At 42.5% G+C, this 26,117-nt stretch overlaps 1 protein-coding gene across 1 annotated transcript; it reads right to left on the bottom strand.

Moving 5' to 3' along the window:
- Positions 1 to 232: 232 nt before the first annotated feature.
- Positions 233 to 10,527, bottom strand: LOC147463685 (putative aquaporin NIP7-1). Its single transcript, XM_086497171.1, has 7 exons — positions 10,511 to 10,527; positions 9,939 to 9,955; positions 2,801 to 3,006; positions 2,399 to 2,614; positions 1,213 to 1,260; positions 1,066 to 1,127; positions 233 to 863 (listed from the first exon to the last, which is right to left on the bottom strand). The coding sequence occupies exons 1-7, from the start codon at positions 10,525 to 10,527 to the stop codon at positions 716 to 718; spliced, it is 714 nt and encodes a 237-aa protein (XP_086353297.1). The 3' UTR covers positions 233 to 715.
- Between the last annotated feature and the right edge of the window lie 15,590 nt (positions 10,528 to 26,117).

Genomic DNA, 26,117 nt, shown 5'->3' with positions numbered 1-26,117 from the left:
CTCTCTCTCTCTCTCTCTCTCTCTCTCTCTCTATCACACACACACATAGAGAGAGAGAGAGCATTTTTTGTGGTCTACCTAGCCTAGGTCGCGGTTCAGTTTAAAGCTTCTCAGCTAGCTCTTTAAGTTTTACGAAACTTTATTTCTTGCTACGGGCCGCAATTGTGTATCAGTCGCATGCAGAGGTTAGAGGAGGCAGTCTTTTAGAGGTTAGAGGAGGTTAGAGGAACACTTATATAAAGCAATCTTTTATAAACAATTTGTAGCTCTGACCAAGGTTCTACTGGATATCATATTGATATCATATTGAACTCTTTATGTGTGACCAAATTATGTGAGTGCTTGCTCAAAAGCAACACCATATCTGCATGGATACTTATGAGTCTTGAGGAGGACATGTCTCATGAGTAAACTTCTCCTTTAAAAGAAAGTTGTGATTGACCTTCCCACCTCCATAGGCATTTACAAGTCGAGATTTAACCTTCCCGTCTTACATCAGCAGGCCCTTGTGAGTTCCTTGCCTTGCTCCATTGGACTTTGTCATCGTTTTTTTTCCCTATGGTCCTGGTCTTGATTGGCTGGGATGCAGATTCGGTGGTGCTACTTTGAGAAGTTAGAGTGCTCAAAGCAAGCCTATGCTCTAAGAGAAAGCTATAAAGAGAAACTACAAGACCTACTTGTTTTCTCAAGGCAAAAAATTCTTAAGAAGAACATATTAATGAGTAAACAAATAATGAATTCCAGCACCAAGGCCAGCACCAATGAAAGGAGCAACCAGATACAACCACAGGTTCTTCACATAGCCAGTCACAATTGCAGGTGCCAATGATCTTGCTGGATTCATCGAAGCCCCCGACAAAGGCCTGTTAACAAACCCAAATCCACATTCAGAATAAAAGAAGCTTTGTGGCTTTACTAGGCATGAAGAAAGAGACACTTGGAATGGATGCTGCTACGGCAACAGAAGCAAATAGCTCGGTCTGCATATCCCCCACAACAGTCTTGATGCCAAAAAAAAGAGAGCAAGAGAGCAGGAGTGTCTTGTTTTTTGTATTTAAAACGTACCACTTGCGCATTGCTTGCAACTGAACAAGCCAAAAACATGAAGAGAAATGCTGACAAAACCTCTGCAATGAAGGAGATTGGTACACCTTGATATGGTACGCTAAGCACAACCGTAGCATAAGTACTAAACAAGCTTTGTGATATTACAGTCCCAAGTATCGCTCCAAGTACTTGTCCTACGATGTAAATTGGCACCTGCAGTGGTAAAGGACAAGAACATCATTGTCAATGCTGGTTGATGAGTCAACATCACATCACCGTATCCAGTCTTGGATACCATCATGATGCAGAAGTAATTAATTAGCACAAATACACTTCTGACATTAAAAGTCGTGAAATGCCAGCCGAGCAGCGACAGGGAATGCAGAACTTGCTTGTAGTGATCTGAAGAATGCATTCCAAGAGGTCATTACCGCTCCCGCAAGTGGCCAACAACCCACCACCATAAGCTTGTCTTTGTATATCTAGGTTTCTCATCACCATACTAGACCAACGAAGGTGGTTCAGCCTTCTGTGATGTGCACAAACCTGAACCATACGTCTGACTAAGAGGGGCAGAATAATCAAACCCCCCGAGGATTCCAGATGTCAGATTCCATACGGCACGCTTAAAAAGTCTACGTATGGCATGACACTTGGAACAATAAAGAGGAGCACAAAACCATAAAATATCGGGCTCACAGAGCTCACAGTAGGCTCTAAAGCTCTCGTGCAAGCAGAAAGAAGTGATCTGGGAAAAAATCATAAAAAAAAGAGACCATTTTCTCTAAAATGCTCGGGAAGTCCGGAAAACCATAAAATGCAGGGCTCTCAGAGCTCACAGTAGGCACCAAAGCTCTTGCGCAAGCAGAAAGAAGTGATCTGGGCAAAAATCGTCAAAAAGGGAGCCCCGTTTTCTCTAAAATGCTCGGTAAGTCCAAAATACCCAATCATACTTCAATCGGGCTCTGATGTGTCCGAGAGTATGGTTCCCCAATCGAATGCATCCGGAAAAAACTATGGTCATGTGTATGGGGCCAGAAAGACACAAACAGCCAGCCAAGGAAAGGAGTACCCCACAATACAAGAACTTAAATTTGGGCCAGAAAAAGTTTAACCAAGTAATCTGATGCTTGCAGAAGTGCGTAGACACCTGCATCAGAAAATATTTTTCCTCATTTTTTCCAGTATTTTCAAGGGACTAGTAAATTACTGCAGGAAAGGGAAAAGAAAGAAAAGGAAAAAAAAAACCTTCATAGAGCATATGACAATGTTGTGCAAGCCACGAATGAATACAAGACATTCAAACGGGATAGATGCTCCCTTCAGAAAAGTTTAGGTTTAGATTGATTACCTGCATCCAGGGGATCCTTTGGACACATGCGAATCCAAAGGTAGCTGCAGGATTGACGTGAGCTCCTGAGATGGGGCCAAACATGAAAATGATCACCATGATGCCGAGTGCTTCTGAGATCACATGATCCATGAGAGATACATTGCCATTGGGTGTCATTGAAACTCCACATACAAAATACATCAACATCGCCGTCCCCAGAATCTCAGAAGCAAACTGTAATCATTTCATCGCACAATTTCTTCGTAAACAGAAAGGATGCAATCCAACAAAGTCTGTTGAATGCTCTTCTATTTTTTGGAAATTGAGAAAAGGATGCATGACATAAATACATGGAAACATTGGTAAGAAATGGAAACGAATAGCTGAGAACTTTGCTTAAGAAATAGAAGACAGTGTTACTCGTCTGTAGTTGTCCTTGTTTCTAAGCTGGATAAGAATACGCTGTGAGAGTGTAATTCTCTCCTCTATTTCATAACTACATGAATTTTCTGCATGGTCAATTTCCTCCTTGTCATTGTTGTTGTGCATTCTGGCATTAAAACTCCCTGAACTGATGCTTGAATATTGATTATTATGGTTTGTGGCCTCCATCCTCAAAACTGAACCTTCAAACATTGTGACAAATAAAACTAAAAGTTATCAGGATATGATTGCGGTCAGACTTGATGAAAAACAATCAGATAAAAAATTAAGATATAGAAGGCATATACACACATGGACACCATTAGTGACAAATAAGATCTGTTCAAATTACAAATTATCAAAATAGTTAAAAAGCATATTCGGTCAACACTACTTGAGGAGGCCTTTAAGGTGCATGTAGAGGAACTGATTGGAGGACTGCTTGCTGCCAACAGGAGTAACCCCCAATGATGCATTTTGCTGCAAAGAAATCCTTAAAGTTCCATTTCCTCACTGTGAAAGTTGGAGAAGTGCTGCTGCATCTTTTCAGCACAGAAGGGAGGATATTTCTGACTGCATTTTCAGCCAAGGAAAGGGGCCAACAAGATTCCCTTCTATCAGAGTTTTTAAGCCAAGAAGAGGAATTGTTTACCCCAGCTTTAGGGTTCGGGTTTGTGTGTATAGGTCAAAGACTCTTCTCTCTCTAGTCTATTGCACATCTCTCACATGAAGTAAAAGGAACCCTCTCATGCAGTAAAAAGAACCTTGAGTACACACTAAGCACTCATCCTGAGCATTCATCATCAATCACTTCCGTTGCACATTACATTAGTATAGCAAGAAGAGTCATCCTCCATCTGAGCTACATAAAGGAGCAATTCCCCTTGTCACGCTCTAGTGAAACAGGGAAGATGACTGCCAAGAGGAAGGAATATGTGACGGTGCATTGTAATGTGCAACGTAAGTGACTCATGGTGAATGCTCAAGATGAGTGCTTAGTGAGTACCCAAGGTTCCTTTTACTTCATGAGAGAGATGTGAAGTAGACTAGAGATAGAAGAGAGAATGAAATATTGTGAGTGAAGGTTCCCTAAGAGATAGATAGATAGAGAGAGAGAGGATGAAAGGAAATGAAATGCTATATTAAACGTCTTTAAAGGGCCAAAATGACCTATGAGACCAAACTGAGACAATCCTTGAGGTACAAAAATAAAATGAAGTAAAGTGAAAGACTAAAACTAAAAGACTAAAATCGTCAGTCTAAAAAATCATCATCATCATCATCATCATCCATGCCTGAGGACACCCGACATCGGGCATTGTCCGAGAAAGTATTGCATCGATCGCTAAAGAGCTTCGTCAATGTCCACCTATGTAAATAGTTGTATTGGGTGTCTCCCATGTTGTGCTAGCATAGTCCTGATTCTCTGGTGGAGCCTCCGTCGATGTTGTTATCGCCCCTGTAGACGTGGGCGTCTAGCTCTCCAGAGCTCAATGGCTCTGTCCACTAATATACCTCTAGTAGAAGTGGGCTCTGAAGTCTAATGTGAAGCATACTCATCCGGCTGCTGAGTCCCTACTCTAGAGAAGTCAATGATCTCCCTCTATGAATGTATCCAGTACGTGGTCTCCTCAAGAGGCTTTCCTTGTGTCTACGCAGCTCTAGCAAAAACAACCCAAGGCATCTCTGATCCTGATATCTCATGACTATAGCCAAGGGTCCATAGCCCTTTCTGAATAGAGAGTGAAAGCGCCCTCGTATCTCATAGTATACCGGACAATGACAAATGTGATGTCACTCTGTCTCTCGCTCTATATAACATAACTAGCATATCCTGGCTTCTACTGGTACTCTCCTAAATTTGTTAGGCTCAATCTCTAGCTGATGCAATGATGTGCACATCTGACCAAGTGTCACAAAATGGTGACGTGGCATGACCACCCGTGGCAAAAACTGTACGAGCAGATATGCTGACGTGGCAGTAAAGACATGTGCTGACGTGGCAAAAACTGTACGGACAGCAGTATGGATCTCCACATACCGCGCTGACATGCTGACGTGACTGTTGTACGGATTTTCGCAAATTGCGTTGATGCTTTTTCTGGGAAAATTTTTGGGATCAGTTGCTTTTGGAACAAATTACTTTAGGGACTATTTGCTTTTGAGTTTAATTGCTTTTGGGGCTTTGCTGTTGGCATCCCTCAAAAGCATCCCTTGTAAGAATAAAAGAGCCCTAAGGGCCTCACTCTTCACAGCATCTGGACGTAGAGTCTCAGAGTGGAGGACCCTGCGGGAGTGCTCAAAGATTAATATAAAAGAAATACCAAAAGGGGCGCCAGTCTTTGGAGCGAATCTCTCTTGGCACGGAACTACGCCGGGCCGTGTCGACCAAATTGAACCGCGATTTTAAAGTTGTGAAGTATTTTAAGTGATTCTCTCTCGTGTTACGATAGATTCTTGACTTGGGGTGCCCAAGCTTGTGACACCAAGAGCACATCGTATCCCATAGGATAAATGAGTGTCCATATAGGCCAGTCTGATCACAAATCCATCCTCTGTTAGTTGGAGGAGATGCTCTCTATAGAAAGCCAACTTCGTGTCCGACTCTTGTACCAGCTGTCACAAACGGGAGCGCATAGCAATATAAAATACATTCAGATAAATAGGATTTATCACTTATACTGAAGCCAGAGGATATAGAGAGAGAGATAGAGAGTGAGAAGATCGACACAGTACTAGGGACCAGAAGATGGGCTGATCCCCCCGTAATAGTATATTTATTACTGAGGAGAAGTCTATACAAGCACTTGAACCGAAAGTATTACCACGTTCGTTCTAGAATAAGACTTGATGGTTCCCGGAAGCCTCGGCTTCCTATTCCTAGGGTAAAACCCTATTCCAAGAAACTTTCGTTCCTTATTCCAAATCCTCGAGAATCAAGGTTCTCGCCTCTGGATCTCACCTTCCAGACTCCGGGCATGGCATCCCTGCTCTTTTCCAAGTCTTTCTTGCAAAATAACTCTGCTTTCCTGGACAAGAAGTTCTTCCCTTGGGAATTTCAACTTTGGGATCACATCTCGAGAGTCTACCACTCTCGGATCCGTGGATCTACTTCCCAAACTCGGGTACGAAACCCTTGGGCTGATCTGGCTCTAGTTCCTTAGAGCGTTTTTCTCCTACAGAGGCTCATGCCTTCCTCTGCTCCTACTCCCTCACTAAGAGGAAGTACACCTGCAAACAAATACTTAGAGATCATAACATGAAAATCGTTACCTTCAAAGTCTCGACGCTCGAAAAGAAACTCGGTTCTCGAAAAGCAACTCCGGTGTGTTCTCGGGTTCCTTCTCGTAAATCAGCCCCGTCTACGACGTTTATGGGCTGAAAACAGAGAAAAACAGCAACTTGTCGCGATGGAAACACGCTCCGTAGGCTCTTCTTCGCAAGGGAACTCGTGCACTGGGTCTTGGCGACATCTGGTACACTTGGGGCAGCCATGGGCATCACCGACAACGTCTTCTTTGCGGATGAAATCTGTAGCAGCATCTTTTTCTTGCAAGAACTGATCTCCCCCTCTGAGTGAGGGCATGTGATGCTTTTATAGCTCCTGGCCACGAGCACGAATAGCTCAGCGCACGCTGCTCGCGTAGAGATCGCGGCCGTTTTTTTTTTTTTGCGTTGTTTTGCCAGAAAAAGAGAGAGAGAGAGAGAGAGAGAGAGAGAGAGAGAGAGAGAGAGAGAGAGAGAGAGAGAGAGAGAGAGAGAGAGAGAGAGAACGCTGGCTGATTTGTTGCCGGCGTATTTTAAAATAGTCTGAATCTGCCCAAAAACTCACTAAAACCTTATAAGTTAAAAACAATGCTTTCACAGCACTTCCCAGGCGTCCCTGAATGCAATCACATGCACAGTTGCAATGCAGACATAGACTTCCTCGCGGGAAAGCATCTACTTTCCCAAAAAGCAATCCCGCTTTCTCAGAAAGCATCTGTTTTTCCACAAAAGTTTCGTATGAACCCATCTTCATTCAAGTGCTTGCTTTTCCTTGTGGAAAATTCTAACACAATTCGGAATTTCCTCTTGATTATGGATATCCCCTTTCCGATGCACCCGTCACCCACCTTGTGACGCATCAGGAATACCCATCACCTAGTCCTTTCCTACCGAACTTACGGTACAATCTCCTTCACGATGCTCTATGTCACCCATCCTATGACGCATCAGAGATGTCCGTCCCCGGATGGTCGGATACTTCTTCCCGATGCTGCCTGTCACCCATCCGATGTGACGCATTAAAAGTACCCGTTCCTAATGGACTTACAGATATTCCCATTCACAGTGCTCCCGTCATTACTTTGAATGACGCACTAGGAATACTCTGTACTCGGATGTCTCCAGTGAGAAAAACCAATAATTCATTTAAAGTTATTTTTCTTGACGTTCCAAGCGAGAAAACTCTCTCACTTATAAATCCAATAATTCATTTAGAATTATTTTCCTGTCAGATAAAGCCAATTTAGCAACACCAGTTGTATCCATGTGCTTCTAGTATCTAGTTGAATCAAATCTTGACGTATAAGTCTAGTGGTCTCTGTCCGTGTGAGAGAAAGAGAGGGTGCATCCAAGGAGTACTAGAATGGAGGCAGTCTATCCATGTTGAAGCCATGTGACTGAAACCATGATGTCATCTGCCCATACCAACATGTTGTGTCCCCTTGTGTGCTAGCTGTCGGGATGACTCAAGTGCTAGCCGAGCATATTTGTCTCTGGGAAGGTCCCATAAATTATGCATGAAGGAAACTGATTTAGTAAGGGCCTCAACTACGAGAGGAGGGTCAACTAGCTCAGCCCGAATAATCTCATGTAGCACTGAGGCCTTACCCCGAATCATCCGAGAGATCATAGAGACTAGAGGCCTTTCCATACATCTCCATCCATTAGTGGTACCAGACCTGCCATGGTGGTCCACTGAGGGACCCCGAATCTGAACCCCATAGAGCATAGCTGAAGCCACTAGAGTGTCAGAAAGCCACAACTTTGTTCGAGATTCCTGAAACTAAACTTGCAAACACATCTTCTCCAAACCTCTTAAGGCTGCATAAGCTCTCGTCAATCTAGTCTCTGCTGCTCTCCTCAATGAAAATGCCAGTCCAATGAAGACTACCCGAAGATAGGTGTATGCATCTGTATACTCCACCATCTCCTGGCCATATGTAAAAGTAATTGCTGAACTCCTGACCCACTGTGGTGTGGTGTTAAACACTATAACCTTGGTTTTCCCCAGGTTAACAGACGATCCACTATCGTGGGCAAATGTGTACAAAGCATCTAAATGACGCTGCATCCCCTCAGGGGAGTCGGAAATCAGCACAATATCATTAGCATATAACAATAGTGGGATCCATGTCCTTGCCAATTGTGCTCCTCTATCAACATCCCTCTCGATGCTTAACTCAACCATTTTCGACAGAGTTACGTTTAGCAGACAGCATTGAACGAAAATAACAAATTAGCGGTGACGTCAGGTGAACGCCGCCACTTGTATGATGTACAAACCTCATCTTACCGTGGAGAGCTTCGCATACTCTCTATCTCACCCCTTGCCCATGCATTTTCTCTTCCTCTCTCTTCTCCCTTTTCTTGCTCCTTGTGTGCCTTTATTTAGGGACCTCTCTTCCACAGTTCCACCATGCATGTTGACATTATGTCAAGTATGACTATCCACAATGCACATGTCAGACTGCAAGCAACACATTAAGAATCTTGTCCCATACTATTGGGAGTCAGACAGTAAGAGCGTAAGGCCTCAGTCACACACATCCGCCCAGACTTGTGTGCAAGTGAGATGGAGAAAAGCCATTCGCTGGGATGTCCGTACAGCAAAAAAGCAATCGGCTTGACCCCTCGCCCAGCCTCAGGACTAAAGAACATGGGGTCTTCAATGAAGACCCCGTCATGGGATCCACGGCGAGCAGCTACGCGCGTAAAACAAGAGGTAGGCTTGGCCATCTGTTTTTAAACGGACGTGTCCGAGTTTACTTTTTTTGTCTTAGTTTACTTTTCCCCGTAGGAGTTTATGTTATATAGTTTATTTCTCGCCATGGTGACAACGAAATGCACGCGCATGCGTGGTTAGAACCCACATGGAGGGCGTGGCCGAGGTTGTGGGTTCGAACCGCATGGAGGGCGTTGACTTGCGCTTTTTGCTGGACGTCGATCCTCCTCGAGATTCCTGCGTGCCACGCCCGCTGTCAATCCCATGACGGGGCCCTCATTGAAGACCCCATGCCCTTTAGTCACGTGGCTCGCCCAACCTTGGCATTGCGCGGACACGAGCAAAAGAAGGCGCGCGGAGGATGACCGGCAGGTTTGACCTAGGGACCTTTCGCGACAGCTGCTGGTGCTCTTCCAAGTGGCTGACGCTAGTCGTGAGTCACTGTGACAAGGAGATGAAGAGTTAATTATATCAGCTACATCCTCTAGCCGTGTGAGATTATGGACGCCCAAAAGTGTGCCCATGTGTGACATGGGCCTAAAGTCCCAGCTAGAGGCAATCATCCGCTGTCAATGTTTGTCAGATCCAAAGCTCTCCTTCTCTATAATCCTATTGGCAAAATTTCTCTTTTGCACAATGACAACACCCCAAAACAATGATCGGTGATACTTTTCGAGCTCCACGTGTAAACTGAGCTTGAATCCAACACTTTGCGGCCCATACTCGCACTCAATCTCCTTGGCATTACAAACTAGATGATGGAGAAACCAATCAACCCATTAATCCACAGAATGCAAGCCTAATTATACTGCCATCATGACTGAATTAGCGAAATGCTGCGAACCCAATTTTGATTAATTACACTGAATGCAAGCCTAACTGTATTGCAACCATGACCTACCGAATGCCAAGGTACCCCAGCTAAACAGAACAATGTGTTTGAAAATTGTACACAGACGAAAGTTTTGTAGTTTCCGTGCTAATTACGACAAGGTCTTGCATGACTGGTTTTAAAGTAGCAAAACGGTTGCATGTTGCGAACATCATGAGCGGCAAAGCTTCAAGGAAGCTGTGTGTGTGTGTGTGTGTGTGTGTGTGTGTGTGTGTGTGAGAGAGAGAGAGAGAGAGAGAGAGAGAGAGAGATACCTGAGCTCGCAAGGTGGCTGCTTCAGAAGTTCAGGTAGCCTCAAATTAGCTTTCCATCAACTATCAGGATTCAGAGCTGTCTATGTATAGCGTCTACGTGCATTTGTTTTTTGGAAAAAGAAAGATAACGAGAAATGCACGCTCTTTACATGGCCGCTGACTAGACTGCCCTGTTGGCATGTTACGAGACATAAAGCTATTTTTTGCAACAGGAGAAGCGGACCTTCAAGACTAAGGATGTTTACACACTATACTCCCGCCCGCCATCGTATACTGTAAATGGGCGCTACACAATCACACATATTCTGGCCGCTTTCACATAGTAAAAAAGGGACCCGCCTCTCCAGCTCAACCGGAACAGTGAATCTATGAGTTCACACGAATGTGCCCGTGGTTTGAGCCTTTGGGTACTGCTCTGTGCGTTAGGGCGAGGGTAGTATGTTGTCCAAATTTTTGGCGCTTCATATTTTGCGCATGCAATCACACTCTTCTCCAACGACAAACCACCCTCGACAAATTCTTGTAAAATCCCCTCTCCCCTCTCTTAAATAGGCTAGATACGACTAGCATACCTTGTAAAAAACCCCATCCCTCTACCTTACTCTCTCTTTCTCTACTATTTCCTCTCCGTAGGCTTCTATCACAAGAATCATGCAGTAGACATGCCCGACCCACTGTCACATGGTGTAGGTCGCCCCCCTAATAAAAAAATATAGGAAATTCCACCATCTCTCTCCTATATAAGGAGAGGTCTCCATCACAAAAAAATCAACAAGCACACACACCATCACAACTCCATCCGCCAACATTTCATCCCATCATCTAGGCAATTTCTCTTTTTTCTTTTTTTTTTCTTTTGTTGGGGGGGGGGGGGGGGGGGGGAGGTGATCCTCGAGTGGCTGTGACTCTCGGTGCCACCCTTGCCATTTGATGTCCTGATGGGATAAACCCAGCCCAACACAAAATATGGATGGTTGAAGGCATGAATGGCATGGGTGGTACAATTTTAAGGGTGGGAAGCTATATTTCAATAATTACTTTTTAGAAAGTAGGAATTGGTAAAAATTTTACAAATCAATTTTAAATTGTGCGCCCATTATAGATTTATATTCTCCTTTTGAAGAGCTATCTAGTAATATATAAATAGCTATATCCCGGACACAACTCTTTTGTCCACCCAATCATGCTTTCACCCGAATACCTTTCTCCTTGCATGGTAACGGCCATATTCAAATTTTGGCATCGTTGACAGGGATTTCAATTACGCGATGACACATTTTGTTAAATGTTAATTATTGTTGTTATTATCACTATTTTTTTCATGTTAATAACATATCTAATGTCATGACCTACGAAAACCGGTAGAAAACGTAGAACCAGCGGGACAACCAACAATCCCAACAGGCCCGGCGGGCCCGACGGGACAAGCAAGAATCCCGCCGGGCCCGTCGTGTACCCCCTCCATATTTGGCGGCTCTATATAACCCTTTTATAGACATCACATCACCTCTTCCTCTAAATTTGGTCATCCTTTAAAATTTAGAAGAAAAACTAAAGGTAAAAAAATGAATAGTCTTTAAAAAAAATTAAAACTTAATGTAACTCTGATCATGGATCATTAGTTCTTTTTTGGACTGAACTGATTCTTGAAAGGAGGTAGAAAGGTGAATCTTTGGGTCGGTATCTCTACATTTGGGATGGACTGATCTCATGTTTGGTTCACCGTTATATTTGCTAAATTGATTGCTATATTGATTAGAACTTCTATCATGGGTCATTAGTTCTTTTTTGGACTGAAGTGATTCTTGCAAAGAGATAGAAAGGTGAATCTTTGGGTCGATATCTCTACTTTTGGGATGGACTGATCACATGTTTGATTCACCGTTGTATTTGCTTGCTATTCCGATTAGAGCTCCAATCATGGGTCATTAGTTCTTTTTTGGACTGGACTGATTCATGAAAGGAGGTAGAAAGGTGAATCTTTGGGTCGATATCTCTACTTTTGGGATGGACTGATCACATGTTTGATTCACCGTTGTATTTGCTTGCTATTCCGATTAGAGCTCCAATAATGGGTCATTAGTTCCTTTTTGGACTGGACTGATTCATGAAAGGAGGTAGGAAGGTGAATCTTTGGGTCAATATCTCTACTTTTGGGATGGACTGATCACATGTTTGATTCACCGCTGTATTTGCTTGCTATTTCGATTAGAGCTCCAATCATGGGTCATTAGTTCTTTTTTGGACTGGACTGATTCATGAAAGGAGGTAGGAAGGTGAATCTTTGGGTCGATATCTCTACTTTTGGGATGGACTGATCACATATTTGATTCACCGTTGTATTTGCTTGCTCATGTTTGAGTAGATTGAGGTTTATTCCCTTCAGGCTTCACTACTACGCTTGTGTGTGATATTGATTATAACACTAATGTTTGGTTTGAATAATACTTGAAAGAAGAGATAGCATATTGAGCTATGTTTATTGGTATTGTAGGCATCCAATAAGTATGTCTTCGACCGGGAATGTGAGCGGTGATGTTGGTGTCTCAAGCATGGCTTCCTTGAGGAGACCTCCTACCTCGATGCCAGGACCTGCTTCGCAGGGCAAGTGAAAGGCAGGTGGAAAAAGTCCAGGACCCGAGTGGAATTTTGCCACAAATTTAAATAAGTATCAAGATTGGAAATGTAACTTTTGCGGCGAAGAGAAATATGGAGGAGCACCAAGAATAATGGATCATTTGGTAGGTGGCAATACCAGAATCCAAGGAGGAAAGTGCAAGGGCTTAGGTGCAGAAGAAGCAGCTATGCGCTTAAAAGCTTTAATTGGTAAGCTAATTTCCACGAGTAAAAGATCAAAACTCTCTACTTTCGACCATCACACCCCGGTATCGATAAGATCAAACCAGGACGAGGGATCATTGGGTGTAACGCCCACCAATGGAAGCACTCAAAGCAGGGAACCAACTTCTCATATCGATGGAACTACACCTCCAAACCATGGATCTCCTGACTTTCAGGTAGGATCGTCAAAAAGTAGACAGGTTAGCTTACAGACGAGCTTCAAAACGCTTGCCTTAGAAGAAGCACAACTTGCACTAGCTAAAGCCGTCTATTTCACTGGGGGATCATTGGCCATTGTCACCCGTGATGCATGGAAGTCATCTTGGAAACGCATTGGGGAGTATGGTGCTAGATTTACCCCTCCAACATATCACCATATGAGAAACCAACTGTTGGATAAATGTTACACAAGCACACAACAGGATATTCAAAGGGTAATATTAAATGCAACAGAACAATCTGGATACACCATAGTTAGTGATGGTTGGTCCAACGTTCAAAGGCGGCCATTGATCAACATCATGCTTGTATGTCGTCGCGGCGGTGAATGTTTTATCAAAGCTGTGGATAGCTCTGGTCAAATAAAGTCTGGCAGTTTTATAACTGACATCATTGGCGACGTAGTTTTATAGCTGACATCATTGGCGATGCAGTTGAGGAACTTGGAAAATAAAATGTTGTCCAATTAATCATGGACAATGCCAAAAATTGCAGGGTTGCAGGTAGGATACTTGAAAGTCGCTTCTCTCACCTATATAGTGCTGGTTGCAGTACACACAGCTTGAACTTGGTATTGCAAGATTGGTACAAGAGTAATGACACAGAGTGGTTCAAATGGATAGTAGACAATGCTCGATAGTCAAGTTTGTTTTGAAGCGTCAGAGGGTTCTTGACATGTACCGTCAGAGGATGTCTACTATGTTAAAACTGCCGTGTGAAACTAGATTTTGCACCAACTACTATACGGTAGAATCACTAATAAAAAATAAGAATGCTGTGATGGAGACATTTGTTTGTGCCACTTTTTCAGAATGGGAGGCCGGTCAAAGGGAGAAGATAAAAAGCAAAATAGGGGTGATAGAGATCTACTAGCTGATCGCCACTTCTGGGATGATGTGGTGGATGTGCACAATGTCATGATGCCAATTATGCTCGCATTACACCAACTGGATTTTGCCTTGCCTAACATAGGTAAGGTGTGGATGGCTTGGTGGAGTGTTCAAGAAAGCCTTGCAAATACAGAGGAGCCCCAGGAGCCAATTGTGAAGCCTTGGAAGACACCATTCACTCAAAAGAGGAGAGAAATTCTGAGAAAGTATGTGCATGGTCGATGGGTTGGAGCACATAGTCCACTACACATCGTAGCTTTCTTATTGGATCCAGAGTATTGGGCAATGGAAATAGACAAACTTGATGAGGAGGTGCTGGAAGACTTTTATGATGTGATAGGCAGGTTTTATGCTGATCCTGATGAGCATGCATTAGTTGTTACTGATCTTACGAAGTTTAAACTCAAAGAGGGTAAGCTTGGTACAGAATTTGTGCAGAAACTTGCCACGGAGCAACCAGCGTGGAAGTGGTGGATGATGAATGGTGGTAGTGTACCCACCCTTAAACGCCTAGCTGTTAGAATCCTAGCCCAATGTGCATCCAATTCAAGTTATGAGAGAAACTGGAGTACATATAAATATGTACATTCCACCATCAGAAACCGCCTTCTAAATTCAAGAGCTGAAAAATTGGTGTATATGTACTGCAACCATCGGCTATTGGCAAGAGTGCAAGCTGAGAACTACAAAGAGGAGATGCCGCGCTAGACTTATGATGTAACCAATGATGAGGTGGACGAAGACAGTGAGCTACAAGGGGAATCTCATGAAGTAGAAACTACATGTACTTTAGAAGAGATTGAAGAGAATTTGAAAATTGAACCAACTTTGACCCGTCGCAGCAAGCGACGGTGGTTTAATTAATAGATTATTGAATCCATTGAGTGACTTCTGTTTAAGTTCAGAAACTGTTTATCTTATAAGCTTTTTTATATATTTAGTTTAAGGTTTAGACATTTGCTTAATAATAAACGAAGCCCTTAAAAACCTTTACAAGGCCACAAATCACTATTAAAGCTTCATAATATACAAAGCCCTAACAAATCTTTGCATTATCACATATCATAATTGAAGCTGAAGTGAAGACAATTCACAATTCACTAATAAATTCTCGCAAGACAACGAGTAAATGTTTTCAAATGTTACAAAAACTATCCAAGTGATAGTGAAATATTTGTGAGAATATCTTCATTCTCCTGTTCACGCTGACCTTTAAGCTTATTATAGTCTTCAGACATTTTGAACATTGCATATAGCTTTTTGGATATCTCATACTCACATATAGCACAATGAAAGCTATTCATCATGCTTTGCATCAAGCATGATATATGGTACATATGTCCGCATGGCAAGCTGAAGTGACCACACCACTCATGAAAGAATGATCTACATATGGGGCAAGGACCACCGTGCTCACCAGAAGCTGGAGGGGCCTCAATAGATGTTGGGTGCTTAATCAATGTGGCATCATTTTATTTTTTTATAGTCGCCTCTAACTCTTTTACGTGGCGAGATAACACCTTCACCTCCCTTTGCAAGTCTCTATTTAGGGTTGCTTCTGCATGAGAGCCTTGTGTAGCTTGTGATGCTTGCCTAAGTTGAGTTTGAAGCTCCTCCTTAGCTTGGTGCACTTCCATTGATGCACCTTCTAGTGCCAATGACATCTCTTGCCGTGTGACGGTGATTGCAATGCTGCGAATGTCCTCAACCGTCATATGAGGTGTTCTTGAGCTGAAGTCCACTGCTTCACCCAAGACATAATGCATGTATAACATCTTGGAAAACCACAATGGACAATCCATATGATGCATAGGATGACCCATAACATCGAGATATATGTTCTCTCCATTGTCTCGTATGTCTGCATTAATGCATTGTGATAGCTTGAGTCGGCCTTTCTTGATGTTGTCATCTGCAACGCCTGGCCATATGGATTTGACCATTTCTCGGTCAATCCTAGAGTTCACCTCTTTCCATTGTGTACCCACTGGGTTGGCCCACTGGGAGCAACGAGCTGCAATTCGAGCGGTGTCATTCACTCCACCGCCTTGACACATGGATCTGAGACGCTCAAAAGCGCGCTTAGCCCTTTGATTATCATTATCCATATCCTGATTAAACACTATACTTCAGTTACGGCATACAAACTTAATGATAATCAATTGCTATAAGAGTAACCACCATTTTACGACAATCAATTGATATAAGAGTAACCACCATTTTACGACAATCAATTGATATAAGAATAACCACCATCTTACGATAATCAATTAATATAAGAGTAATCACCATTTTTTAAATCAATGAATGACAATCAGTGATTCCACGTGGCTTATTGCTTGAAACTTAAGAGAAAAAACAAAACTCATAGAAAATTTGTTGTCTATTGAGATATAACAAAGTGTTTTTATTAATCATACATCATCCATGGCGCATAAAACCCAAATTTTAAAAGTGCTTTTATAAGTCAAAAGTCTCAGAAAACCCTGCTTCATAAATTACATCATATATCTATCAAAAAAAGGCTACACTCATTTCAGAGGGAGGGCGTAAGCATCGTTCTGGCTGGGCTTCAAATATTCCTAATTCTTCGTCCAAAAGTGCCAAGGTCTTTCTCTCTGTGGATTTCTTCCTCACCCAACCTTCCACAACAATCCTAGATATGGCTTGTACCTCCACTGAAACCTTATGTTTGAACCAATTTGTGATGTAGTAGTCAGAGAACTCTCCACAAAACTTACAAAATTGCCATATCACCCATCCTATGGCATACACATCTGTGGCCTTGGTCCATGGGCACCGGTGATTGCCATCTAGTAACTCAGGAGCTCGCCAAGGATGAAGCTTTTGCCAGTTTTCATCGTTATTGTTGGTCTTTTGTGTCTCTAAGCCAACACGTAGAGCCAATCCCCAATCAATTATTCCAATATGGGGAGTGAGATCCTTGGTAAAGTCCAACATGATGTTCCATGGATGGAGATCATTGTGGATCACTCCCTCGTCATGTGCGAATCGCAATGCCTTCACCAAGGCATGGATCAACGAGGGAGCATGATTGCACAGGCTCTTGATACGTGTTTTCTGGTCTTCAGAGGGCTGCTCCCATTTAAAGTGTGCAGGGATCTTTCCTTTCCCCTTTTGATGCGCTACAAGCGTCGTGAAAGAGCCATGTGGATGGGGCACTGTCTCCATAAGATCACCTAAAGTTCCCCCATTGAAGTAGGGGAATATCAGAAACCATGGCAACGTTACAGAGTGGGCAATACTCCTCACAATCCCTCTATGGTTGAGATCTACCCCACTTTCTGATGCAAAGCTTTTCCACTAATGCTTGGCCTGTCCTTTGAACTCCTTGGCACAATAAGTATTCGTTGCCGGAAGGAAACTGATCCCTTTGATTTGAACTTGCCACCCTGTGCCATAAGCCCCTGACCCAAGTTTCTTGATCTTCTTAATGGACTTATTTGGAATGCCCAGAGTCATACTACATTTAGAATTGTATATACTGCTCTCCAGGTGACTGGCAGAAGCAGTAGAACCCGATGTTCCCTCAATGGCAGCCTCCTCAATAAACGGTTCTCCAACTTGGCTGCTCCCCACAGCTTTGGTGACATCCATTCACATTTTCTTGCTTAGGCCAAACTGTGTGTCTATGTGGGATGCTTGCCTTGACCTCTCCTTTTCAGCTCTCCATCTAGTGTTCCAATGCTCTAGCTTACCCGTGTCTACTTCTTGAGGGCATTCCTCTTTCAAATCAGAGGCCACCTTGGGCAAATTTCCCACCCAACTGCTCAGTAATGAGTTTATTGATTCGGTTGTTTTGTCTGGATATAACAACAACATTTTGCGGGCAATCTCACTGTATAATGATTGCAATCTAGACTCATCTGCAACAATCTGCGCTACATCGTGGGGATCTAGTGCACTGATGATCGTTATCAACAATTGTCTAATTTTCTTTTTGAACTCTATCATTGAAGTAGCAGAAGGATCCATTTTGCCTGCAATGGTATTATTGCAAACAACACATTGTGAAATATAACTATGTGCCACTGCATTTGGATCTTTTCTACGTGAAAGAAAAAGTGCAATATAGACCATAGATCTCGTACGCTTTTGTAGTGACACACCTAATCGCAATTGAAACCATGTGCCAATGCCTCACCGTACGACAACTTACAAACAGATGCTCCTGTCATTCTAGCAGCAACACACCTAGTCGCAATTGCAACCATGTGTCGAAGCATGAATGACTGGGAGCAACATAAAACATAGTCACCCTGCGCTTTTGCAATGACACACCTAGCCGCAATTGCAACCATGTGCCAGTGCATCCACGCACGGTGACTTCTTTCAAAAAGATGCTCCTGCCATTCTAGCAGCAACACACCTAGTCACAATTGCAACCATGTGCCGAAGCATGAATGACTGGGAGCAACATAAAACATAGTCATCCTACGCTTTTGCAATGACACACCTAGCCACAATTGCAAACATGTGCCAGTGCATTCATGCACGGTTACTTCTTTCAAACAAATGCTTCTGTCATTCTAGCAGCAACACACCTAGTCGCAATTGCAACCATGTGTCAAAGCATGAATGACTGGGAGCAATATAAAACATAATCATCGTACGCTTTTGCAATGACACACCTAGCCGCAATTGCAACCATGTGCCAGTGCATCCACGTACGATGATTTGATAAAAGAAATTTTAAACCTTTAAGTTTTAACACAAAAAACTAAAAAAAACATCAATAAAATAAGGAAGGGTTTAAAAAATTACTGCTACACTGCTTTGAGAATGTGGAAAGCTGCCAAAAATTTTGGTGAAGACTTTTCAATGTACCTCTTTTGTGAAAAGACAAGCACCGGCGTCACCTTTATATAGCCACGGCAGGCCCTGCGGGCAAATAGCTTTACCCGGCGTGACCGCCGGGAAGATTCACTAGCCCGACGGGCCCGACGGGCCAACTAATTAGCCCGGCAGGATTCGAGCCGGTCTTCAGGTCTCCCTGGAGGTCAAAAAAGATGAATGTCAATTAACAAAATATTTGTTATTTTGCATTTCTATTGTTATTAACCTGAAATTATAGTGTGATCACGTCATTTGGAAATCCCTGATCTGATTCGTTGACCATGCCACCCTAGTTTAGTTCCTGTGTGATCCCCGCAAACCTCATCATCATTAATTCCCTAGCCACCCCCATTTAAATGCCCGGTGTCACTTAGTATATAGTGAATTCGATTAAGGCGAGCAAGTCCAAATCATGTGCAGTCCAGATCATGAGAAGATGAGCTAAATCTTAGAGGTTCTTGCTGAGTTTCTTGACCTTATTACTTATATTATTTTCACTTCTCACAATATTAAAGAAAATGTACACCATGCAGTCTCCATGAATTCTTAATTCAGAACTAAAACACCTTAGATAAATGTTAAATTCCTTACCCTTTGGGGCATACTTGTTGGGTTTCTAATCATGTAGACCAGGGACCCGCAACCCATCACTAACTTATATCCATTGACCTTTAATTGTATAGATATACAATTTATGAGCCACACAAAATATTATGCGCTATCATGTGCTACTATCTCAAAGAGGGTTGGCTCTCCCTCACCATATTTGTGTGGCCTATGATCGATCTCTCTCTCTCTCTCTCTCTCTCTCCCCCCCCCCCCCCCCCCCCCCCCCCCCCCCCCTAGTGCAACCGTTTTTGACCTAGTAGATAGCAGTTCACCCTTTTGATCATAACTTCTTCATCCAAACTTCAATTTGGGTGATCTATAGCTTCAATCGAAGAGCACGATGCCCTCTACACATTGATGTAAAAACAAAAGATTTTAGACTTATGGAAGGCTATTTTGCAGCAGCATTTCTGAAATGAATAGGTTTGGGAAAATTGATTCTCATCTCTTATTTAATATACAACGTTCTCGGCACTCACAAAGGTTCTTCTTCTTTAACAAGGTCCACAACCATTGTAGAAAATGATTCAAAATCTCCTAAGTGTGGAGATAGCAGCACGACCACTCAACCAACGACATCCGAAACCATGATTATGGCAGGTGTGGCATTGTTGCAAGAGACCGTAAACAAACAAGGTGAAGACTTACGGGCACTTGCAATGGAGAATGGCACGCTAAGGGTTCTTGTGGTTGAGAATGATAATCTCAAGAGAACAGTTAAGATGCAAGCAACACGTTTAATGCAACTTGAAGAGGAAATCAAGGAATGTAAACGGTCTCTTGTGGACTTGAAGGCATTGAAGGAGCGCATCCATGTATGAAAAGAGGAGAACCTTGACACCATGAGCCAGGATGTATGCGACATAAAAAATGCAGGCACAAACAAGTATTGGGTTGGTGTATGTGGTAATAATGTAGTTTCTACTTCCTCCCTCATGCAAACTATGGCTCAAACAAAGAATATTGAAAATGTGGATGTAGAGCAGTTGGAGAAACGGGAGCGAAGTTCTAATAACTTTTGTTATTTGTGGAATTCTTGAAGAGAAGTTAGAGACAACTCCTTCTCTTGCCATTTTTCTTGAATATTTCTTCAAAACCCACTTTGGCATGTCAAGAGTTATAGTTTACGAAGCACATAGAGTAGGCAAGCAAGGAGATCCTCGCTCGAGAGAACAAAGAATTGTATGCACCATGCTCGATGAGACCAAACGAAAGATTATCCTTGATAATAGTTGGATTTCTTTGAGAGGTACAAGCTTTTTTGTATGTGAAGACAACAAGAAAATAGTCACTCTTTGATCGAAAAATCTGTCTATTTCTTATCTCGCCGCTCTAGGTCATCACGCCATGTTTTTGACAAAATGGACTCGGATGATCACAAAAATTAAAGGGAAGCGCCACTAGGCCTAAGAGGAAAAGTCTACAAAGTCTGACAGTATTCTGGCAAGGTACATGGATCGCGATCCATCATGACCAAGTCACAAAAACTACAACAAAACAGTCGAGATAGATCGCTTTAAGGTCTAATAACACTCTCCTAGGGTCGAAACGTCAAACAACAATGATTTAAGCATGCAAAACTAAAGATTAGGCTCACAAACGTGTAGCCACAAACCTTGACAGAACTTGAAATGTTTACACTTGATTGAAAAAGCATGGAAAGAGGAACACAATGCAAGTTTTAGAATCATAATTGGATTACTCATCATTAGAAAAGTTGATTACAACTTACTGTTTGGTCTCTGGAGCGTATGTACAACAAAGCTTCTTTTCTCCAAAAGATAAGCCTCCTCTTTCACACTAAACTTATTGTCTTTTATACCTAGTGCTTTTTAAATGGCCAGTGGCCTACTCACATGGGCCTTTACACATATCATGATAAAATTATAACTCAAGGAATCGACCTGATAATCTGAAATCAGATTTACACCTAGTGTAGATACACTAGCTCGGAAAAATAACAGAGTACAAATACATTAAAAATATGGTGTTCGTCTAGGTGGGCGCTCGTATGCTAAAATAGACAAACATTTACCAAACAACTCACTATGTATGGAAATAGACTATTAGCATGTAAAGGAGAATTTTAATCACTTAATGGAAGTATGTCGAGCATCGGCGGGTGACTCTGGGTCCATTTGTGAGCACGGCCTTGAGGGAACTTTGGATTGCAAGTAGGTGCAGGCGCGAGCGCACGCACATTTGGCACGCAAGCTCATTCTCTAGGTCGTCTCCTTTGCTAGAAATGATCAGATTATGTTGAGAAAGGCTCCCTCTTCTAACATAAAGAGCACTTAGCTCACCTAGGTCAGCTTCAGGCCCTTAAACCTTGTGAGCGGTTTCAAGTCTTACCAACTTTGCATGCTTCAGATGTTTCCTTTTGCATAAAGTCACACACCACCATGGATTTCAATTGAGTTTAGCACATTGTGTGGAGTCTGTCCATGCTCCTCCTTTCAAAATAGCATTGAGTATTGACCTACTGGCCTTATGAGGAACCCAATGTTCTACTAAAAGTGCCTTAGGCCACTTACCCCATGCGGGCTACTTGTGAGCAAGCCCCTGGAAACATTAGTTTGATTTTGGCTTACCAAAGGGAAGCACACACACACACACAAGATTAAGGCAAGGGTTAAAGGGGCTAACCGAACCCAATTGCAGGGCTTCAAAGTGCTAACGGGAGCTTTTATTGGAGGCTTTATGAAGCGTAAATTCCATCTATCCATTGGAGTGGGAATGGAGTAAGTATGCAAAGAAATTAGCTTCCTAATGATGTGTTCTAGAAACCTATTCTCCCTAATCGAGCATTCATAGTCACGGAGGGTAGTGGCATCTTCGGTTTGCCAAGGACATGCCCACACATAGCTAAGAAAAATTCAATTAATGAGAGATACAAATTTTTTTAAAAACTCTACATATCTTAATTATGACAAAGAAGTATTAATCACCCTATAAGCTTTGATACCAATTTGTACAGATTAAGGAGGGTAGATTAGAGAGCCATTCATAATGTTGGCATGGTAATGATAATGCTAATTACACAAAGGAAAGTGGAGTAGAATATAAACACAAACTTCAGTTATCAATACCACTAAAAATGTGTACAAAAGGCTCATTATATAGAGCTAGCATAGACATCTCGTCTGACATCATGCATGGCATCACATAAAGTCCCAAAAATAAGCCCCACCAAATTGCAAACTCATGGGTAACTTTTTAAATCACTTTAGGACCCTCATAACTAATTCTAGGTGAGTCACATGTGAGTCAACACCCTTTAGTTTGATCCTCATGGATACCTACACCCCCTAGGCACCTTTTTCACATGTTACCACATGGTTCTATGCCACTTATACATCTTAGTAGACAAGAGGTGTTACACATAAGCATAGGCTAAAGCCCAAACCCTTACAACATTGCCTAAATGGAAGGATCTATTTACTGTGCACTTCTACCCCACGTGTTGGAGGTTGGGGACTTGTTGAACACTGTGTGCGAGCCACGAATGGCTGCAAGCACACAACCAGACTATCCTAGTAAGCTCAAAGGGGCCAATGGTGTGTCACTCACCGTTCTACGCTTGCCGTCATGAAGGATTTCGTGTTGCGAAGAAGAGGGAGCCGTCGTCGCCGCACTCAACTGCCTCGTCGCTGTCGATGCCGCCGCAATGCTCTCTCTCTCTCTCTCTCTCTATTTCTCTCTGTCTCAAGCATACACACTCATACTCTCTCTCTCTCTCTCTCTCTCTCTCTCTCTCTCTCTCTCTCTCTCTCTCGTGAGCACACGATGGAGAAGAAGGGAGAGGTAGAGCAAGAGCACTTCTTTTGCATGCACCTCCAAAATGAGGATTTTAGGTCAAAATGGACCTTTGATATGAATCTGACCCATTCATACATGGACGCCCATAGTGGCTGGTGATAGCAAAAACAATTTAAAGATGAGATAAGTGGTGCGCCTCTCATCGCAATCACCTATGCACCTATAGCACCAACAAGCCCAGTCCGTGACTCAAAAAAAGTGATAAGGCATCCATCAAAGGTGATAGTTTTCCCGTAAGTGGTTAACATACCCCCCTTCTTGATGTAGATTCCGTCCTCAGAAGCTAGTGAGGTGAAGCCCGTTTGTCAAGGTGGAAGAGCATATGAGATTGAATGTCTTTAGCTTTCTTCAAACACTGCAAAATCACCAAAAATGATACAGTAATTGCATTTACATAGAACATATATAATTAAAAAGCATATGTAGTGAATAGGCACACAGATTGATTAGCAACAAAATATTAAACATTTTTTTAGCAGTAAACATTAAACTGTAATATAATCAAACACATAAGCACTTGTAAATGTCAAAAAATAAACAAGTCTAGGGTTGCTAATTTAACGATCGAGAGGCACTAGAGGTCAACTATTAATACCATGGGCAAGGTTCTCAATTCTCTCTGGTCAATTAAGTTGCTTAATCGCAATAGCAAAGTATTTCATGTCCGAGGGCTGACTAGAGGCTATACCTAGAAGACCTTCTAGTTAAGCTACGATAAAAAGAATTGCATATGAAATCATCGCCTGAATTATTTCCTTTGTTTAATCTCTCAAAGTGTTTTCCACATTGATTCAATTTTTGACGAGTGTGCTTATTTTATATGCCTTGTTGGAATTAGGGTTGAAGAGAAACGCGCACAGCTTGGAGAAGACGAAGGAAGCTCAAGACACACAATAGAGAGTGTGTTACTTAGCATGTAATGGAAAGATAGATAGCCCTAGAGTGATGAGCGTATATACAATGCACGGGGGAAAAAACCTCCTAAAAAGGGAAAAAATGCCCTGGCGGTCCTAGTGTGTTCACACATATGGTAACAAATCCCCCCTGGAGTGATGCGGTGAACGAGAGCTGGCACATGAATAAAGGGAAGTGCCATGCCCTGAGGACAAGATCAGTCCACAAAGGGGAGTAAGCCCAAAGCTTTGTGGAAAGCTTCAAGCTTCTCATGAGACAATGCCTTTGTGAAAAGATTTGCAAGGTTGTCCTGTGTTGGCACATAAGCCAAGATGATCTCTCCTGTTGAGAGCCTCTCCCTCACATAATGGTAATGCACCTCAATGTGCTTTGTGCGAGCATGAAAAATTGGGTTCCTTGCAACTGCCAATGCACTCTAACAGTGTAGATAGTGTTGGCAGTGTCCTGTCCAACACCCAAATCAGCCATAAGGCATGTGAGCCATACACACTCAACCGTAGCTGTGAAGAATGCCTTATACTCAGCCTCACAACTCGAAGTGGCCACAGTAGGTTCCTTCTTGCTCAACCATGATATACATGAACTACCAAGCATAAAACAAGAACCACTTGTGGACACTCGCGTGTCAAAACAACCAGCCCAATCTGAGTCCAAAAAAGCATGTAATTCTAGCGGCAATGATCCCCCCTTGGGATAAAACAAGCCAAGATGTAAAGTGCCATTAAGATAGCAGAAAATCCTCTTGACAGTCTGCCAATGCTTAGACCTTGGGCTATGCATAAATCTGCTGACCTGTGAGACTGCAAACTGAATATTTGGCCTCGTGCTGCATACATAAATGAGGCATCCAGCAACAATTTAGTAAAGAGTGACATCAGCAAGATCACCAGCGTCATGAAGACTTAATTTCAAACCTGTTTCCATGGGAGTGGCAATATGTTTGCAATCCTCAAGTCCAAACTTACATAGCAATATCTCTATGTAACTTTTCTGACACAAGGCAATACCACCATCACACTGCTTCAAATGTATACCCAAGTAATGATGCTTTTTTCATCTTGAAAATAGCATTCAAATCAGCCTCAAATTCAGCAATATGTTTCTCATTTGGTCCAGTGATCAACAAATCATCTACATAAAGAACCACAATGAGAAGTACATCACCCTCACGCTTTACATACAATGTGCTTTCTGTTGGACTGTTATGAAAGCCTTGTTTGACCAAATGAGTGTCGGCTTTTTCATACCAAACACGAGGAGATTGCTTCAACCCATACAAAGCCTTGTTACATTTGCACACTTTGTCCTTTTGTCCTTTCTTGACAAAACCACGAGGCTGCGTTACATAAACTTCCTCAAATATATCGCCATTCAACAAAGCAGTAATAATGTCTGATTGATGTACATCCCAACCAAAATGAGCTACCAATGCACATAGAAAACGCACAGTAGTCATACGACAAGTGTGGGCAAAAGTCTCTTCATAATCTATGCCTTTTTGCTGTGCATAACCCCTTGCAACAAGTTGAGCCTTATGGCGATCGATCTCACCATCTGACTTGCGTTTCAACTTGTACACCCACTTCGTACCAATGGTCTTTTGCCAAGAGGCAAATCACATAAAGTCCATGTGTCATTTTCTATAAGTGCATCATATTTTGATTGCATGGCAGCCATCCAATTCTTTGAATTTTGTGCTTCATCAAAAGATAGAGGCTCCTCAACATCATGTAAGCTAGACACAGCCAAAGCATAACAATATGATGCATAAGATGCATGGCAAGAGCCTAAACGAGTACGATTAGACAAAGGTGCATCCAATTTAATGTCACGCAATGTATGCACCAGCCATTTTGGCATACCTCTAGCCTGCTCATTTTCAGCCCTTTCCTCATCAAGTACATATGTACATCTGCATTAGTAAAATAGGATGATCTGTAACATTTTCAAAAACCCCCATAGGCTGTACATTTGCCTCATTGGAACTTACATTCGTATTTCCACCACTAAAAAGAGGCAACAAAGTGTC

Source organism: Adiantum capillus-veneris, chromosome 2, assembly GCF_014529385.1.
Source record: "Adiantum capillus-veneris isolate H3 chromosome 2, ASM1452938v2, whole genome shotgun sequence".
Taxonomy (NCBI): Eukaryota; Viridiplantae; Streptophyta; class Polypodiopsida; order Polypodiales; family Pteridaceae; genus Adiantum; species Adiantum capillus-veneris.
This window is presented reverse-complemented; position numbering and strand designations above follow the sequence as displayed.